The 20,259-nt window shown below is 48.3% G+C and overlaps 1 protein-coding gene across 1 annotated transcript; it reads right to left on the reverse strand.

The window, feature by feature from the left end:
• Positions 1-24: 24 nt before the first annotated feature.
• On the reverse strand, positions 25-17,740 carry ZC3H11A (zinc finger CCCH-type containing 11A). Its single transcript, XM_064399320.1, is given in 17 exon segments — positions 25-1,120; positions 2,723-2,787; positions 3,241-3,306; positions 3,308-3,393; positions 4,526-4,829; positions 4,972-5,045; positions 6,539-7,036; positions 7,896-7,961; positions 8,710-8,811; positions 8,958-9,020; positions 9,330-9,440; positions 9,696-9,776; positions 11,489-11,605; positions 12,496-12,693; positions 14,878-15,001; positions 16,095-16,214; positions 17,492-17,740. Coding segments are annotated over 17 exon segments (2,400 nt in total). The 5' UTR covers positions 17,546-17,740; the 3' UTR covers positions 25-849.
• Between the last annotated feature and the right edge of the window lie 2,519 nt (positions 17,741-20,259).

Consider the following 20,259-nt stretch of genomic DNA (forward strand, 5'->3'; position numbering starts at 1 on the left):
AAAAACAACCCCAGGGACACCACAGTGAGCAGCCTACCTTTAATCCCTTAAATAGAATCATACAAATATAAAATGGAAGAATAAAATATTTACAGAAAAAAAAAAAAGAACAAAAAAAACCAACCCCAAAACGAAATGAAAAACCCAAACCCCAGGGGGATTCCAGGCAATCCCATCTCCACGGGGCTGGAAAGGAGGGAAGCAGCCACGGGGGAACATTCCAGGTGGTTTTTTTTGTCCCTTCCCAGCTGGATGTGGGAGGTTCACTGCAGGGGGAGATCCTCAGAACGCAGAGGCACTTGAAGCAATGCTCCTTTCCCCCCAGTTCCAGCAGGAATTTTGCTTTTCCCCCCAGTTCCAGCAGGAATTTTGCTTTCCCCCCATGGCAGGATCCCAGGAAAACAAAAACCCCCGGCTCATCCCGAGCCAGGCTCACCCTGGCAGGCTTTGGTCCGAGATCCCGCCTCAGCTTTGCCCTCTTTTCCCTGAATTCCCCCCAAATGCGAGTCCATCCGTGGCGTCCGGAGTTGACACAGTAACTCCAGGCTTTTTTGGGATCCTCAGCCGGCAGGGAGCTCTGGGGATGGGGCCGGGCCCCTCGGGGCGCTCCAAGTGCTCTGTCCTGTCCCGTGGGGCACAAACCCAGCCCGGGATTTTGGGAGAACTGAGAGCAGACTCTGCCCAATCCAACAATCCAGCTGGCCAAGGATCTCCTCCACGGATCCAACAACACTCACAGCATTTCTGTGGGATGCGAGGAGGAAATTCTGCTTTTTCAGGGTTTTTTTTTTTTGGTGTCGCGTCTTTTTGTCCTGTTTTGTCGGTTTTTTCCCCCCAAAACCTCCCCTCTCAGCTGTCAATCATCTCCGACAGTTCCAGCAGGAGATCATCCTCATCCTTGCCCGGATCCAGGTCGATTTCTGCCTCCAGTTTTCCCCCCGAGATCTCCCAGATGAGCTTCTCAAAGTCGTCCTCCACCGAGAGCGCGGCCTTGGCGCCGGCCGAGCTCAGGCGCCGCAGCTTCAGGGGAGCCTCCAGCGAGGAGGAGGAGGAGGAGGAAGAGGCAGAGCCCTCGGAGTGTGCCAGGGAATGGCCCTGGCTGCCGGGCTGCAGCTCGGGGCTGGGCAGGGCACAGGACAGAGAGTCAGGGGGAGCCTGAGGGGGTGAGGCTGGGCTGGGCAGGGAGGGGAGAGGGCTGGGGCTGGGTTTGGGGGGTCCTGCATTGGGTTTGGGGGGCTGGGATTGGGTTTTCAGGGCTGGGATTGGGTTTGGGGGGTCCTGGATTGGATTTGGGGGTCTGGGATTGGGTTTGGGGGTGGTTTGGATTGGATTTGGGGAGTCCTGGATTGGATTTGGGATGCTGGGATTGGTTTGGTGGGGCTGGGATTGGATTTGGGGGTCTGGGGTCGGTTTGGGGGGTCCTGGATTGGATTTGGGGGGCTGGGGTTGGGTTTGGGGAGTCCTGGACTGGGTTTGGATTGGTTTTGGGGGCCTGAGACTGGGTTTTCAGGGCTGGGATTGGGTTTGGGAGGTCCTGGATTGGATTTGGGGAGTGCTGGATTGGGTTTGGGGGGGCTGGGGTCGGTTTGGGGGGGCTGGGGTTGGGTTTGGGGGGCCTGGGGCTGGGTTTGGGGGGTCCTGGATTGGTTTTGGGGGTCTGGGGTCGGTTTGGGGGGGCTGGGGTTGGGTTTGGGGAGTCCTGGACTGGGTTTGGATTGGTTTTGGGGGCCTGAGACTGGGTTTTCAGGGCTGGGATTGGGTTTGGGGGGTCCTGGATTGGATTTGGGGAGTGCTGGATTGGGTTTGGGGAGTCCTGGACTGGGTTTGGGGGGGCTGGGGTCGGTTTGGGGGGTCCTGGATTGGATTTGGGGGGGCTGGGATTGGGCTTGGAGAAGGTTTGGGGTGGGTTTGTGGGGTCCTAAATTGGATTTAGGAGGCTGGGATTGGGTTTGGGTTTGGATTTGGGGAGTCCTGGATTGGATTTGGGGGTCTGGGGTCGGTTTGGGGGGGGCTGGGGTTGGATTTGGGGAGTCCTGGATTGGATTTGGAGGGGTTTGGATTGGTTTTGGGGGGGCTGAGATTGGGTTTTCAGGACTGGGATGGGGTTTGGGAGTCCAGGATTGGATTTGGGGGTCTGGGCTCGGTTTGGAGGGGCTGGGATTGAGTTTGGGGAGCTGGGATTGGATTTGGGGAATCCAGGATTGGATTTGGGGGGCTGGGATTGGTTTGGGTGGGTTGGGATTGGTTTTGGGAAGTCCTGGATTAAGTTTGGGGACTCCTGGATTGGTTTTGGGGGGGTTTGGATTGGTTTGGGGGGACTGGGATTGGGTTTTCAGGACTGGGATTGGGTTTGGGAAGTCCTGAATTGAGTCTGGGGAGTCCTGGATTAGTTTTGGGGGGGTTGGGGTTGGTTTTGGGAAGTCCTGGATCACTTTTGGAGCCCAGGATCAGTTTTGGAGTCTGGGATTAGTTCTGTGAAGTCCCGAATCACTTTTGAGAGTTTAGGATTGGATTTTGGAGTCCAGGATCAGTTTTGGGGTCCAGGATCAGTTTTTGGGGTACAAAGGTGCAGCATTTGTAGAACCCCAGACATTAATGCACAGACATTAATTACAATTAAGGGCTCCTCTGTAGCATTTTGGGATTTCCCCCAGCCCACATCCATCCCTGGGGGCAGCAGGGAGAAGGGAATTGGGGATTTGGGGTTGGGATTTGGGGTTACCTGCTCTGGGAATTCTCCCTGCGAGGGTTGGAGCCCGGGCTGTCCTCTGGAGAAGGGGGAACAACCTGAGAATGAGGAGCAGGACAAGTTTGAGGATCTAAAAAATCCCAAATTTTTCCTTTTCCACTTCACCTGAAGCAGGACATTGCAGAAATGAGGAATCTGGAATTTTTTTAAAAGGAATTTTTGCCTTTGGAAAGGACAAAATATTCCCAAATCCCAGCAGAGAATTCTGGAGAACCTGAGAGGTTTTAGCACCTAAAAAATCCAAAATTTTAGGAGATTCTTCCTTTTGTGCTTCACCTGAAGCAGAGCATTCCTGAAATGAGGAATTTTGGGTTCTTTAAGGAATTCTTGCCTTGGAAAGGACAAAACATTCCCAAATCCCAGCAGGGAATTCTGGAGATGCCTCCACAGCAGGAATGTGCAGCCCCTGAGGGTTCTGGGGTGAAAAGGGCTGGGAGAGAGGGAGAAAATTTCAGTTTTCCAGGTATTTTTTTGGGAATTTGGGGCCTCACCTTGGCGGGGGGCTCCTGGGTGTCCCCGCTGGTGGCACTGAGTGGCTTCACTGCCACCACTGCAGGGGGGGGGGCCCTCGGGGCCCTTCCTCTTCAGGGGCTGCTTGGGAGGGGCTTTGGCATCCAGAGGCTTCAGGCACACCTTGGATTTGGCTGGGGTGCAGGGAAAGGAGGGAAAAAGGGAAAAATTATCCATCTAACCTCTTCATCTATCAAATCCCTTCCTTTATGAACCCCTTTATCAACCACACCCCTTTATCAAATCCCTTTATCAACCAAATCCCTTCCTTTATCAATCACACCCCTTTATCAATCACACCCCTTTATCAAATCCCTTCATTTATTAAATCCCTTCCTTTATCAATCAAACCCCTTTATAAATCAAACTCCTCTATCAATTAAACCCCTTCATCAAGCCCCCACCTCTGCCTCTCCTCTCGGGCAGCTGAGCTCCCAAAATCCCAACCCCACACTGAGCATTCCCATAAATCCCAACCCTACACTGAGCTGCCCACACTGAGCATTCCCACAAAACCCCAATCCAAGATGAGCATTGCCATAAACCCTAACCCCAGAACATTCCCACAAACCCCAGTCCCAGAGCATTCCCCTAAACCCATACCCCAGAACTTTCCCAGGAACCTCCAGCCCCAGATCAGTCCCACAAACCCCAAACCCAAAATTAGCATTCCCCTAAACCCCAACCCCAGAACATTCCCACAAACCCCACACAGACCATTCCCCCAAACCCCAGCCCCAGAGCACTCCCAGGAACCCCAACCCCATACACAGATCATTCCCATAAATCCCAACCCCACACAGACCATTCCTACAAACCCCAACCCCAGAGCACTCCCAAGAACCCCAACCCCATACACAGAACATTCCCATAAACTCAACCCCACATAGACCATTCCCCTAAACCCCAACCCCACACTGAACAGTCCCACAAATCCAAACCCCAGACCATTCCCATAAATCCCAACTCCACCCAGACCATTCCCAACCCCAGACCATTCCATAAACCCCAACCCAACACAGATCATTCCTTAAACCCCAGCCCCACAAAGGACATTCCCAACCCCACAAAGAACACTCCCAACCTCACAAAGAACATTCCCACAAACCCCAACCCCACAAAGACAAATCCCAACCCTACACAGATCATTCCTTAAATCCCAGCCCCACACAGAACATTCCCAGCCCCATTCCCAATTCCCATTCCCAGCCCCACAAGGACATTCCCAGCCCCATTCCCAATTCCCATTCCCATTCCCATCCCCACCTCTGCCTCTCCTCTCGGGCAGCTGAGCTCCCTTTTTCCCCGGCTCCTTCTCCGGGGTTCCCGCTCCATCCTCGGCGGCTTTTCCCCCTCTCCTCCTGCCCGCCTGGGCTGGCCCCACAGCAGCCTCGGGGCTCCCTGATCCTGGGCCTTTCTCCTGGTTTTTGTCCTGGGTTTTTTCCTGGTTTTCAGCTGGAATTGCCCCAGCTCCCTGCTGCAGTTTCTCCTCCTGCCGCTGTTTCTGCTGCCGTTTCTCCCACATGATTTCCTCCAGGCTCTTCACCTGAATTCCGGAATTCCCTGAATTCTGACAGGGGAAAAACACACCAAGAGGGTTCTTAGGGGAAAAATCCTGGGATAAAAACCTATGGAGATGTCAGGGACTGATCAGAAATGGGAGGGACTGATCAGAAATGTGAATTTTTTGTCATAAATTCGTTCAGACTCACCTCAGCAGGGGCAGAGCCGTTTTTGGGGGAAGGTTTGTTCAGCTCCACGATCATTTTTTCTTCTCTTCCAGGTGCTTTAAACAAAGAAAAACATCAAAAAATTGGGTTTTTTTGTTTTCTTGGGGGGGTTATTTCCCTATTTGTATTAACAGGAAGCAATTCCTGCAGGATTTTCTCTCTCCTTCAGTCCCACCATGGAGTCTCATTATTATTATTATTATTATTATTATTATTATTATTATTATTATTATTATTATTATTAATTGTTGTTGTTGTTGGTAATGCTCAGAAATTGATAAATCATTCCCAAACAATATTCCAAAAGGGAATGGGATGGATTCCAGCACTGGGAAGATTCCAGCACATAAATCCAGGGCAGAAAAAAAAGAGAGAAATTGCACCACAATTCCCAAGGGGCAGCACAATTCCCAAAGAGGAGCAGAATTCCCAAGGGGAAAGCAGAATTCCAATGGAGGAGCAGAATTCCCAGAGGGAAGCAGAGTTCCCAGAGGGAACCAAAATGCCCAGGTGGAAAGCAGAACTCCCAGGGGGCAGCACAATTCCCAAGAGGAAGCAGAACTCCCAGGGATAAAGCAGAATTCCCAAAGGGAAGCAGAATTCCCAAGAACAATCAGAATTCCCAGGTGGAAAGCAGAATTCTGAAGGAGGAACAGAATTCCCAAGGACAACCCCAGCCCCAGGGCCAATCCCAAACCCAGGAACAATCCCAACACCCAGGGCCAATTCCAACCCCCAGGAGAATCAGAATTCCCAAGAACAATCAGAATTCCCAGGTGGAAAGCAGAGTTCTGAAGGAGGAGCAGAATCCCCAGGGCCAATCCCAACCCCCAGGGCCAATCCCAATCCCTGAGGACAATCCCAAGCCCAGGAACAATTCCAATCCCAATCCCAACCCCCAGGAACAATCCCAGCCCCAGGGACCATCCCAACCCCCAGGGCCCATCCCAATCCCAATCCCAACCCCCATCCCAATCCCAATCCCAGCCCCAGGGCCCACCCCAGCCCCAGGAACAACCCCAATCCCAACCCCCAGGAACAATCCCAGCCCCAGGGCCCATCCCAATCCCCATCCCCATCCCAATCCCCATCCCAATCCCAATCCCAGCCCCAGGGCCCATCCCAATCCCCATCCCAACCCCCAGGGCCAATCCAAATCCCCATCCCAATCCCCACCCCAGCCCCAGGGCCCATCCCAATCCCCATCCCAATCCCCATCCCAACCCCCAGGGCCAATCCAAATCCCCATCCCAATCCCCATCCCAATCCCAGCCCCAGGGCCCATCCCAATCCCCATCCCAATCCCAATCCCAGCCCCAGGGCCCATCCCAATCCCCATCCCAATCCCCATCCCAATCCCAATCCCAGCCCCAGGGCCCATCCCAATCCCCATCCCAATCCCCACCCCAGCCCCAGGGCCCATCCCAATCCCCATCCCAATCCCCACCCCAGCCCCAGGGCCCATCCCAATCCCCAGGGCCCATCCCAATCCCCATCCCAGCCCCAGGGCCCACCCCAATCCCCACCCCAGCCCCAGGCCCCCCCTCACCCAGCAGCCTGGTGACCCGCAGCAGTTTCCTGCCCCTCAGGGCGGCCTCAGCAGGAGCTCCTCCAGGAGCAGCAGGGATGTTCTCCCCGCTCTGCTGCAGCCTCAGCGCCTTCTCCCTCTTGATCTCCTCCAGGGTTTTGATCCGAACCTCTCCGGCCCCTCTGGCTCTCCCAGCCTCAGGCTGCACCCTGCCAGCCCCGGCTGCAGCAGGGCTGCTCTGTTTCCTGGGCTCAGCCTCACTTCTGGCCCTGCTGCTCAGCTCCTCAGGTTTTTCCTTCTCCTCTCCCGACCTTTTGTGGTTTTTTTCCGCCAGGGCTCCACTCAGGGATTTGCTGCGGGCAGCAGGGGAGGGTTTTGCTCCTGGATTGGGATCTTCAGCTTTCCTTCCTTCTCCTGGGATTTTGGCTGGGGGCTCTCCTCTCCTCTGGTGGGCTCTCTCCAGGCGGATTTCCTCCAGGGTTTTCACCCGGATCTCCTCGATGGGTTTGGCAGCTTTGTCTGGAAAATCCAACCCGGGAATGAGCAGAGATCAGGGAGGGGGAAAAGCCTCCAGGACTGCTCCCAGCACTGAGGGAAACTGGGATTGGGGGCTCTCAGTGCTCCTTGGGCTGGGAGGACTCTGAGGATCATCCAGGGACACTTTCCCCTGCCCAGGGACACTCCAGGGATGGGGCAGCCACAGATTCCCTGGGAATGAGCCTGGAGTGCTGGAATTGGGGTTTTTAATGGAATTCTGGAGTGGTTTGGGTTGGAAGATCCTCAGGATTATCCCACCCCTACCCCGTGCCACTGCCCCAAACCCCATCCAGCCTTGGGGGCTCCCGGGATCCAGGGGCAGCCAGGGATTCCTGGGAATTCAGGGAGGGATTTATTCCCAATATCCCATCCAGGGGACCCTGGAATGGGTTGGGATGGGAGGGATCACCCAGTGCCATGGGCAGGGACACCTCCCACTGTCCCAGGCTGTAATTTGATTTATTTTACCCATTTTTTCCATTTTATCCACTCTCCAAGCTGGCCTGGGACACTGCCAGGGATGGAGCAGCCTCAGCTCCTCTGGGAATTCCATCCCAGCCCCTCCCAGGGAGGGATTCCTTCCCAAAATCCCATCCAACCCCATCAGTCTGCAGCCACTCCCCTCATCCTGGGCCTCCATTCCTTGGGGATATTCCATCTTTCCTTCAGGCCACAATGAGATCACCCCAAAATTCCTCCTCCTCAGTCTGAACAATCCCAATTCCCTGAACAATAAATTCCTCCCCCTCCTTTAAACCACCTGGGTTTGGAAAATCAGAGCCAGTTATCCTTTCAAATTAACCAAACAAAAAAGAAGGAATATTTCAAATGCAATTTTCACCTGTCTCAGTGCTGCTCTGCTCAGAGGGCAGCCCCAGCCTCTCCTTCAGGGACTTCAGGACTTGAACTAAAAAACGAGAGAAAAAGTTGAAAAAAGTGGCAAAAATCCCAATTTTGGGTGGGGAATGAGACAGGAGAGCACCTCAGTGGGACTCAGAGCGACCCTGAAGCCTCAATCAACATGCAGAAAGAAGCAGAGGAGAAAGGAGGAAAAGAAAATTCCAAGGGGAAAAGCTGGACAGAAAATCCCAAGGGGAAAAGCTGGACAAAAAATCCCAAGGGGAAAAGCTGGACAGAAAATCCTGAACAGAAAATATGGACAGAAAATCCCAAAGGGAAAATATGGACAAAAAAATTACAAGAGAAAATCCCAAGCTTTTAGAAAAGCTGGACAGAAAATCCCAAAGGGAAAAGCTGGACAGAAAATCCCAAAGGGAAAAGCTGGACAGAAAATCCTGAACAGAAAATATGGACACAAAATCCCAAAGGGAAAATATGGACACAAAATCCCAAAGGGTAAAGCTGGACACAAAATCCCAAAGGGAAAAGCTGGACACAAAATGCCAAAGGGAAAAGCTGGACAGAAAATTACAAGAGAAAATCCCAAGCTTTTAGAAAAGCTGGACAAAAAATCCTGAACAGAAAATATGGACAGAAGATCCCAAAGGGAAAAGCTGGACAGAAAATGTCAAAGGGAAAAGCTGGACAAAAAATTACAAGAGAAAATCCCAAGCTTTTAGAAAAGCTGGACAGAAAATCCCAAAGGGAAAAGCTGGACACAAATTGCAGGGGGGAAACCCAGGTGCTTTAGGTACCTGTGCCTCTTTTTGGGGCCTTTTCAGAGTTTTCCTGCAGCTCTGCCTTCCTCCCCAGCCTGTCAGCCACGTTCCTCCTCAGGGGGAGGAAACTTTTTCCACCTTCAAGAAGACACAAAATGAGGAATTCCTTCAGAATATTCCTCTGCAGGACCCTGCATCCTCCCAGATGAACTTGGAATGGTTTTGGGTTTAGTTCTAAGGGAATTTGCTGGTTTTGATGTAAATATTTCACAAAAAGCTCTCACCCAGCAGGGTTTTCCTTTTCCCCAGCCTGTCAGGAAGATTCAGCTGGATCACAGGGTCCTCCCCTAAAATAAGGAATAAACCTTTCAGTGCACAAAAAAATCCCCTAATCCCCAAAAAAAGCCATTTTCTGGCTGCCAAAGCACAGGAATTAAAGAAGGACTGGGAAGGAAATTGGTTTTAATGATAAAACTTCCAATTTTAATCTTAACCAAACCCAGCAGCTACAAAAATTCCCAACTTTTCCAACAAAACCTTTAAAATTCAAACCAGGAAAGGCAGCAGTGCCTCTCAGGATTACCAGGATAATTATCCTAATGATCAGTGATGAGGTTTAGGGGGTGTGGGATGGGAATTTTGGGATTTGGGATTACCTTCCTTGGAGGAAAGGGTCACAGTTCTCAGCACAGTCCTGACGTTTTCCTTCTCTGGCACAGGAATGCTCCGGGCTTGGAGAGGATCCACAGCCACTCCTGAAGGACCTTCTGCATGGAAAAACATGGAAAAATCAGGATATTTAGGAATTTTCATGGGAATTCCAAGCAGAAAAATCAGCTGCCACAGGCCAGTGTAGCCCCTCTAAAAAAAAATGGGAGTTTGTCCTTGCAGGATCTCCCAATTTGCAAAAAAAATTAATTCCTTTGCAAATTTCCTTGCAAATTATCCAAGGAAAATCAGGATTAAAGTCAAGAATGAAGAGAAAGAGGAGGATAAGGAGGATTTTAGGGATATTAACTCACCACCTTGTTTTTTGGCTTTTTCCTTGAGTTTCTTCAGTTTGATCTCTTCCAAGGTTTTGATTCCAAAATTCAAGTTGTCATCTGGAAGCACAGAAGAGTTCAGGGAATTGGGGTGAATCCTCCTGGAATATTGGGAATAAACCCTCCCAACACTCCCCAGGAGCTGAAAAGCCCCAGAACAGGGGGGAGTTTGGAAAAGTGGCAGCTTTTTTCAGCCTCCAAGGGAAAATCCACACTTCTGAGCACAAAGTCATGGAGAGGGATTGAAGATTCCTGAATTCCACGGGTCTGGATTTCCACAATGCCTGAAGGGACATTTTCAGGCTTTGAACTCCACTTTACCTCCATTTCAACTCCACTCAAACTCTTTAAAATTCCATTTTTTACTCCTCAAAACTCCCATTTTTTACTCCTCAAAACTCCCATTTTTTACTCCTCAAAACTCCCATTTTTTACTCCTCAAAACTCCCATTTTTTACTCCTCAAAACTCCCATTTTTTACTCCTCAAAACTCCCATTTTTTACTCCTCAAAACTCCCATTTTTTACTCCTCAAAACTCCCATTTTTTACTCCTCAAAACTCCCATTTTTTACTCCTCAAAACTCCCATTTTTTACTCCTCAAACCTCCCATTTTTTACTCCTCAAAACTCCCATTTTTTACTCCTCAAAACTCCCATTTTTTACTCCTCAAAACTCCCATTTTTTACTCCTCAAAACTCCCATTTTTTACTCCTCAAAACTCCCATTTTTTACTCCTCAAAACTCCCATTTTTTACTCCTCAAAACTCCCATTTTTTACTCCTCAAAACTCCCATTTTTTACTCCTCAAAACTCCCATTTTTTACTCCTCAAAACTCCCATTTTTTACTCCTCAAAACTCCCATTTTTTACTCCTCAAAACTCCCATTTTTTACTCCTCAAAACTCCCATTTTTTACTCCTCAAAACTCCCATTTTTTACTCCTCAAAACTCCCATTTTTTACTCCTCAAAACTCCCATTTTTTACTCCTCACAATTCCATTTTTTACTCCTCAAAATTCCATTTTTACTCCTCACAATTCCATTTTTTACTCCTCACAATTCCACTTTTACTCCTCACAATTCCACTTTGTACTCCTCACAATTCCACTCTTTACTCCTCACAATTCCACTCTTTACTCCTCACAATTCCATTTTTTACTCCTCAAAACTCCACTTTTTACTCCTCAAAATTCCATTTTTTACTCCTCACAATTCCACTTTTACTCCTCACAATTCCACTTTGTACTCCTCACAATTCCACTCTTTACTCCTCACAATTCCATTTTTTACTCCTCAAAACTCCACTTTTTACTCCTCAAAATTCCACTTGTACTCCTCAAGATTCCACTTGTACTCCTCAAGATTCCACTTTTTACTCCTCAAAATTCCACTTTTTACTCCTTCAACTCTACTTTAAACTCTCTCAACTCCACCTGAACCCCCCCCAAACTCCACCTGAACCCCCCTAAACTCCTCTAAACTCCACTTTAACCTCCCCAAACTCCACCTGAACCCCCCTAAACTCCTCTAAACTCCACTTTAACCTCCCCAAACTCCACCTAAACCTCCCAAAATTCTTCTACCTCCACCTAAACCCCTCTCAATTCCACTTTCACTCCATTCTGTCCCACCAAACCAAACCAAACCAAGCCAGGAGTCTCTTCCCTGCTGAGGTGGGAATGAACTCCTGGATCAGCACCCCTGGCTCTGTTTTATTTCAGGAATGTTTCCCTCTGGGATGTGGGGTTGTGGCCCCCAGCCCCGCAATACCTGGCTGTGCACCGGGGTTGGGTTTCCTGGTGGAAATCACCCTCAGGCCGTTGTGGGCTTCTGTGGCCGGGGGCTGCACGGGGGCTTTGGAGTCTTCTCCTTCTTCAGAAAGCTGGTCTGCAAGGGAAAATCAAACCCAAAACGAAATTATTTATGCCCAAAACGAAATCAGACCCAAATTGAAACTATTTAGACCCAAAATGAAATTATTTATGCCCAAAATAAAATTATTTATGCCCAAAATGAAATTATTTATGCCCAAAATGAAATTATTTACGCCCAAAACGAAACTATTTATGCCCAAAATGAAATTATTTAGACCCAAAATGAAACTATTTAGACCCAAATCGAAACTATTTAGACCCAAAACGAAACTATTTAGACCCAAAATGAAATTATTTAGACCCAAAACGAAATTATTTATACCCAAAATGAAATTATTTACACCCAAAAAGGAAACTATTTATGCCCAAAATGAAATTATTTAGACCCAAAATGAAATTATTTAGACCCAAAATGAAATTATTTATGCCCAAAATAAAACTATTTAGACCCAAAACGAAATTATTTACACCCAAAATGAAATTATTTACACCCAAAATGAAATTACTTGTACCCAAAACGAAACTATTTAGACCCAAAATGAAACTATTTAGACCCAAAATGAAACTATTTAGACCCAAAACACAACTATTTCGACCCAAAATGAAATTATTTATCCCCAAAACAAAATTATTTATCCCCAAAACAAAACTATTTATCCCCAATACGAAACTATTTATCCCCAATACGAAACTATTTAGACCCAAAATGAAATTATTTAGACCCAAAACAAAACTATTTATGCAGCAGGGATTCAGCAAAAATGCTTTAATTTTAGGTGGTTCAATATTTCAACAACAACAACAACAAAACCACCACTTTTCCCTGCACCTTAAACCCCAAATTCTGCCATTCCCCTCTCGATCTACAGCGGAAACATTCGCAACAAACCCCGAATTTCTCACCATCATCATCCTCATCGTCATCAGCAGCGTTGATGACCAGGGGCGGGTGGGTGGGGCTGGGCACGCTCTCGGAGCCCTCGGCCTTGAGCAGCCCCCGCAGCGGCGCCGAGGGGCTGGGCTGCACACACAGCTTGTTCTGCTGCAGCTGCAGCAGCTTCGCCTCCTCCTCGGCCGCCTCGGCGGGGCCCGGCAGGCTGGCTGCAGGGAAAATATTCCAATTGTACCCCAAGGTTGTGGGTTTGAGGTTAGGCTGGCTGCAGGGAAAATATTCCAATTGTACCCCAAAGGTTGGGGGTTTGAGGTTAGGCTGGCTGCAGGGAAAATATTCCAATTGTACCCCAAAGGTTGTGGGTTTGAGGTTAGGGAAATATTCCAATTGTACCCCAAAGGTTGTGGGTTTGAGGTTAGGGAAATATTCCAATTGTACCCCAAAGGTTGTGGGTTTGAGGTTAGGGAAATATTCCAATTGTACCCCAAAGGTTGTGGGTTTGAGGTTAGGCTGGCTGCAGGGAAAATATTCCAATTTTACCCCAAAGGTTGTGGGTTTGAGATTCAACACTGCTGGAGTCAGTTCTGGATTTCACACCCATAAAGGGATTAAAGGAGAAAGGGAAAGGAACCCTGAAAAGCAAAGATCACCAAGCACACACCAAGGAAAAAAATTAAAATTAGAAGTTCAGTCCATCTCCCTGATTGCAAAGCTTCCCTTTCAGGAAGTGTGGCTGGAAAGGAAAAACATCCCACGTTTTACCCCAAGTGTTGTGGATTTGAGAATTAAACACTGCTGGAGTCAGCACCCATAAAAGGATTAAAGGAGAAGGGGAAAGGAACCCTGAAAAGCAAAAATCACCCAGCACAGAGCAAGGGAAAAAATTAAAATTGGAATTTCAGTCCACTTCCCTGACTGCAAAGCTGCCTTTCAGGAAGCGTGGCTGGAAAGGAAAAATATCCCAAATATTGAGCTTAAAGTTGTAAATTTGAGAATTAAGCACTGCTGGAGTCAGCACCCATAAAGGGATTAAAGGAGAAGGGGAAAGGAAGCTTGAAAAGCAAAAATCAGCAAGCACAGAGCAAGGGGAAAAATTTAAATTTTAATTTCGGTTCATTTCCCTGAAATGAAGTTCATTTCCCTTTCAGGAAGTGTGGCTGCAAGGGAAACATCCAAAAACTGAGCTTGAAGGTGTGGGTTTGAGATTAAACACTGCTGGAGTCAGTTCTGGATTTCACACCCACAAAGGGATTAAAGGAGAAGGGGAAAGGAAGCTTGAAAAGCAAAAATCACCAAGCACACACCAAGGGAAAAAAAAATTAAAATCAGAATTTTGGTTCATTTCCCTGACTGCAAAGCTGCCTTTCAGGAAGAGTGGCTGGAAAGGAAAAATATCCCAAATTTTTACCCCAAATGTTGTAAATTTGAGAACAGAACACTGCTGGAGTCAGTTCTGGATTCCTCACCCACAAAAGGATTAAAGGAGAAGGGGAAAGGAACCCTGAAAAGCAAAAATCACCAAGCACAGAGCAAGGGAAACAAATTAAATTTTAATTTTGGTTCATTTCCCTGACTGCAAAGCTGCCTTTCAGGAAGGGTGGCTGGAAAGGAAAAATATTCCTAATTTTGAGCTTGAAGTTGTAAATTTGAGAACAGAACACTGCTGGAGTCAGTTCTGATTCCTCACCCATAAAGGGATTAAAGGAGAAGATCAAATCCAGGTAATTTTAAGGAAAATTCAGCATGAACTCTTGGATATTTTGAGGGAAAATGAGGTGGAAAACTCACTTTTACTGGGGGGAAGGAAGATCAAATCCAGGCAATTTTATGGAATATTCAGCATGACTTTTTGGATGTTTTGAGGGAAAAAAGAGGTGGAAAACTCACTTTTGCTGGGGGGAAGGAGGAGCCCATCGACACAATTTATTGGAATACTCAGCATTAATTATTTGATATTTTGTTGAAAAAAGAGGTGGAAAACTCAATTTTGCTGGGGGGAAGGAAGATCAAATCCAGGTAATTTTAACAAAAATTCAGCATTAATTCTTGGATGTTTTGAGGGAAAATGAGGTGGAAAACTCACTTTTACTGGGGGGAAGGAAGATCAAATCCAGGTAATTTTATGGAATATTCAGCATGATTTTTTGGATGTTTTGAGGGAAAATGAGGTGGAAAACTCACTTTTGCTGGGGGGAAGGAGGAGCTCATCCACACAATTTATTGGAATATTCAGCATTAATTTTTGGATGTTTTGAGGGAAAATGAGGTGGAAAAAGAGGTGGAAAACTCACTTCTGCTGGGGGGAAAGAAGAGCCCATCCACACGATTTATTGGAATATTCAGCATTAATTTTTGGATGTTTTGAGAGAAAATAAATGAGGTGGACAACTCACTCTTGCTGGGGGGCAGGAAGAGCCCGTCCACGTATCGGCCCTTGGCGTGGTGGAAGGCACAGTTGTGCTTCTGGCAGCCCCCAGGCTGGTTCTCCCAGTAGCAGGCGATCTCACTGCGCTTTTTCTGGGGACAAAACACAAAGCCCAGCTCCAAATATTTGTGGGGAAAAGCAGGAATTCAAGGTAGAAGTGAGAGAGTGGAAAAACGGAATTTAGGGGGATTTTTTCTCAGCATTCAGCTGGAAAAGGGAGGACACTGTCAAGGAGTTAAATTAATAAAAAAATCCAAAATAATGGGATTATTCACAGGGAAAATTCAATTTTCAGGTTTTAATTGCTGGTGAAATCCACCTGAATTTACCTTTCAGAGCTTTAGCTCCTTCCCAGCTTTTTTTTTTTTCTCCCTACCCTGGACAATTCCAAGAGCTCAGGATAAAAAAATTGGGAAGAATTTCAGCTCTGGGAATTCCAAGAGCTCAAGACAAAAAATCTGGGGAGAAATTCCAGTTCTTAGGAACTCCAAGAGCTCAGAATAAAAAATTTGGGAAGAATTCCAGTTCTCAGGAACTCCAAGAGCTCAGAATAAAAAATCTGGGAAGATCTCAAGATAAAAAAATTGGGGAGAAATTTCAGTTCTCACGAATTCCAAGAGCTCAGGATGAAAAATTTGGGGAGATCTCATGATAAAAAAATTGGGGAGAAATTTCAGTTCTCAGGAATTCCAAGAACTAAGGACGAAAAATCTGGCGAGAGCTCAGGATAAAAAATTTGGAGATAAATTCCAGTTCTCAGGAATTCCAAGAGCTCAGGATAAAAAATTTGGGGTGAGCTCAGGATAAAACATTTGGGAAGAGCTCAGGATAAAAAATTTGGGGTGAGCTCAGGATAAAAAATTTGGGAAGAGCTCAGGATAAAAAATTTGGGGTGAGCTCAGGATAAAAAATTTGGGAAGAGCTCAGGATAAAAAATGTGGAGATAAATTCCAGCTCCCAGGAATTTGTTTCCCACCACATTCAAAGAATGGGATCTGGCAAAAAAAATTAAGGAATAACATCATTTAACACCAACATTTCCTACTGAGAAACACCTTAAAAATTGACTTTATTCCTCCTCTACGCCCTTCCTGCTAACCAAAGCCCTGTAAATCCCTGCTGGGAAGGGCCCCTGACCCCTGCAGGGATTTTTGGGGTGAGGAGGGGTTTTTGGGGGGCACTCACATCGATCTCCATGTGCCTGAACCTGCAGACATTCCTGAAGCAGCGCCCCTCCTGCCACAGCGTGCACACGGTCTCGCTGCCCAGGGCGGCCTCGCAGTGCCGGAAGGAGCAGGAATCGCCCTGGAATTCACAGGGAATCAGCAAAAAAACGGGGCAAAACACGCTCGGTGTCACGGGAGAAAGGGGTGTGGGAAGGAGAATGGTGCAGGTGAAAAAAAAAAACGGGGTGGGAAAAGGATATGGGTTAAAAATGGGGTGGGAAAAGGTTAAAAATGGGGTGGGAAAGGTTAAAAATGGGGTGGGGAAAGGACAGGGTAAAAAATGGGATGGGAAAAGGATATGGGTAAAAATGGGTGGGAGAAGGGTTAAAAATGGGGTGGGGAAAGGTTAAAAATGGGGTGGGGAAAAGGTTAAAAATGGGGTGGGAAAAGGACAGAGTAAAAAATGGGGTGGGAAAAAGGTTAAAAATGGGGTGGGAAAAGGACAGAGTAAAAAATGGGGTGGGAAAAGGGTTAAAAATGGGGTGGGAAAGGACAGAGTAAAAAATGGGGTGGGAAAAGGACAGGGTTAAAATATGGGGTGGGGAAAGGACAGGGTTAAAATATGGGGTGGGAAAAGGATATGGGTAAAAATGGGGTGGGAAAAGGATATGGGTAAAAATGGGGTGGGAAAAGGACAGGGTAAAAATGGGGTGGGAAAAGGATATGGGTAAAAATGGGGTGGGAAAAGGACAAGGTTAAAAATGGGGTGGGAAAAGGATATGGGTAAAAATGGGGTGGGAAAAGGACAGGGTAAAAATGGGGTGGGAAAAGGACACAGGTTAAAAAAATGGACAATCACACAGCTTAAAAATGGGATGGGAAAAGGACATGAGTTAAAAAATGGACAATCACACAGCTTAAAAATGGGATGGGAAAAGGACATGAGTTAAAAAATGGACAATCACAGAGGTTAAAAACGGGATGGGAAAGGGACAAAGGTTAAAAAAGGCATGAGAAAGGGATAAAGGTTAAAAATGGGATGGGAAAAGCACACAGGTAAAAAATGGGATGGGAAAAGGACAGGGTTAAAAAATTGGACAATCACATAGGTCAAAAACGGGATGGGAAAAGGACATGGGTTAAAAATGGAATGGGAAAAGGATAAAGGTTAAACATGAGCTGGGAAAAGCACAGGGTTAAAAATGAGCTGGGAAAAGCACAGGGTTAAAAAATGGGATGGGAAAAGAACAGATCTTAAAAAAAATAAATGGGCTGGAAAGGGAAAAAACCCCAGATTTCAGAAGTGGAGCTGAACGATGAATCCATAATCAATAACGAATGAATGAATGAATGAACAAATGAATGAATAAATGAAGAGGAATGGTTTCCTCCTGGCCCTGGCCAGGCTGGCCTCACCTTGTTGCAGGTGGAGTAGAAGTAGAAGTAGCAGTCGTCGCCCTGGCTGGACATGCTGGGGCTCCTGGCTCTGCCCAGCCCGGGCAGCAGCGCCTTCCCAGGGGCTCAGCTCAGCTCTCACTGCTGCCTCCTACCAGTGACCCTGCGGGGAAATCGGGGTGTTGGGGGTTCCTCGTCACTGAGCTGGGTTTGGGGTTCCTCACCACTGAGCTGGGTTTGGGGGGAAATCGGGGTGTTGGGGTTCCTCACCACTGAGCTGGGTTTGGGGTTCCTCGTCACTGAGCTGGGTTTGGGGTTCCTCGTCACTGAGCTGGGTTTGGGGTTCCTCACCACTGAGCTGGGTTTGGGGTTCCTCACCACTGAGCTGGGATTGGGGTTCCTCGTCACTGAGCTGGGTTTGGGGTTCCTCGTCACTGAGCTGGGATTGGGGGGAAATCGGGGTGTTTGGGGTTCCTCGTCACTGAGCTGGGTTTGGGGTTCCTCACCACTGAGCTGGGTTTGGGGTTCCTCATCACTGAGCTGGGATTGGGGGGAAATCGGGGTGTTTGGGGTTCCTCATCACTGAGCTGGGTTTGGGGTTCCTCGTCACTGAGCTGGGTTTGGGGGATAATCGGGGTGTTGGGGGTTCCTCACCACTGAGCTGGGTTTGGGGTTCCTCACCACTGAGCTGGGTTTGGGGGGAAATCGGGCTATTGGGGTTCCTCATCACTGAGCTGGGTTTGGGGTTCCTCACCACTGAGCTGGGTTTGGGGGGAAATCGGGGTGTTTGGGGTTCCTCACCACTGAGCTGGGTTTGGGGGAAATCGGGCTGTTGGGGGTTCCTCGTCACTGAGCTGGGTTTGGGGTTCCTCATCACTGAGCTGGGTTTGGGGTTCCTCATCACTGAGCTGGGTTTGGGGTTCCTCGTCACTGAGCTGGGTTTGGGGTTCCTCGTCACTGAGCTGGGTTTGGGGTTCCTCACCACTGAGCTGGGTTTGGGGGGAAATCAGGGTGTTGGGGTTCCTCATCACTGAGCTGGGTTTGGGGGGAAATCGGATGGGTATAAAGATGAATTGGTTGAAAATTTTGGTTTTTAAGACAATTTTTTGTCAGGTTTGGGAAAAACTGCAGGGGTTTTGTCAGAATAAATCCTAATTTGTGACCTTAGAAACAGTTCTGGGTCTTGAGGTGGAGACAAATTAGGGGGTGACCCCAAAAAATCAGGGGGTGACCCAAAAGAGAGGCTCTTCAAAAATCAGCTGTAATTTTGAGTTATCAACGATACAAGAGTATTTTAATAATAAAGCAAATAAGTAATACTATTATTACCATCTATTATTTCATATTACATTATCAATACCAATCCCAGGGGATTTTTTTCCCCCAAATCCAGGGGGATTTTTCTCCAAATCCCAAGGGATTTTTTTCCCTGATCCCATTCCCCAGTCCCAGGGGATTTTTCTCCCATCCATTCCCTGATCCCAGGGGATTTTTCCCCTAAATCCCAGGGATTTTTCCCCAGTTCCATTCCCCAATCCCAGAGGGATTTCTCCCCAGTCCTAGGAGATTTCTCCCCCAATTTTCCTCCAATCCCAGGGGATTTTTTTCCCCTGATTTCCCATAATCCCAGAGCATTTCCCCCCAATCCCAGTGGATTTTCCCCCTGATTTTTTCCCCAATCCCAGAGGATTTTTCCCTGACTCTCCCCCAATCCCAGTGGACTTCTCCCAATCCCAGAGCATTTTTCCCCCCAATCCCAGTGGATTTCCCCCAATCCCACTGAATTTCCCCCCCCAATTTTCTCCCCAATCCCAGTGGATTTCCCCCCAATCCCAGTGGATTTCCCCCCAACCCCAGTGGATTTCCCCCCAATCCCAGAGGATTTTCCCCCCAGTCCCAGATCATTTTTCCCTGACTTCCCCCCAATCCCAGTGGATTTCCCCCAATCCCATTGCATTTCCCCCCAATCCCACTGGATTTCCCCCAATCCCATTGCATTTCCCCCCAATCCCACTGGATTTCCCCCAATCCCATTGCATTTCCCCCCAATCACACTGGATTTCCCCCAATCCCATTGCATTTCCCCCCAATCCCACTGGATTTCCCCCAATCCCATTGCATTTCCCCCCAATCCCACTGGATTTCCCCCAATCCCATTGCATTTCCCCCCAATCACACTGGATTTCCCCCCAATCCCACCGGATTCCCCCCCAATCCCAGATCATTTTCCCCTGATTTCCCCCCCAATCCCAGATCATTTTCCCCTGATTTCCCCCAATCCCAGAGGATTCCCCCCAATCCCACTGGATTCCCCCCAATCCCCCCCTCCCGGCCGCAGGCGCTCACCTGGCCTGGCTGAGCCCCCCAATCCCAGTGGATTTCCCCCCCAACCCCAGATCATTTTTCCCTGATTTCCCCCCTCTCCCAGCCCCAGGCGCTCACCTGGCCTGGCTGAGCCCCCAATCCCATTGCATTCCCCCCAATCCCACTGGATTCCCCCCAATCCCAGAGCATTTCCCCCCAATCCCAGAGCATTTCCCCTGATTTCCCCCCTCTCCCAGCCCCAGGTGCTCACCTGGCCTGGCGGAGCCCCCAATCCCAGAGCATTCCCCCCCAATCCCAGATCATTTTCCCCTGATTTCCCCCCTCCCGGCCCCAGGAGCTCACCTGGCCTGGCTGAGCCCCCCAATCCCATTGGATTCCCCCCAATCCATTGGATTCCCCCCAATCCCAGAGGATTCCCCCCAATCCCAGATGATTTTCCCCTGATTTCCCCCCAATCCCAGATG

This window comes from Passer domesticus, chromosome 25 (assembly GCF_036417665.1).
Source record: "Passer domesticus isolate bPasDom1 chromosome 25, bPasDom1.hap1, whole genome shotgun sequence".
Classification (NCBI taxonomy): Eukaryota; Metazoa; Chordata; class Aves; order Passeriformes; family Passeridae; genus Passer; species Passer domesticus.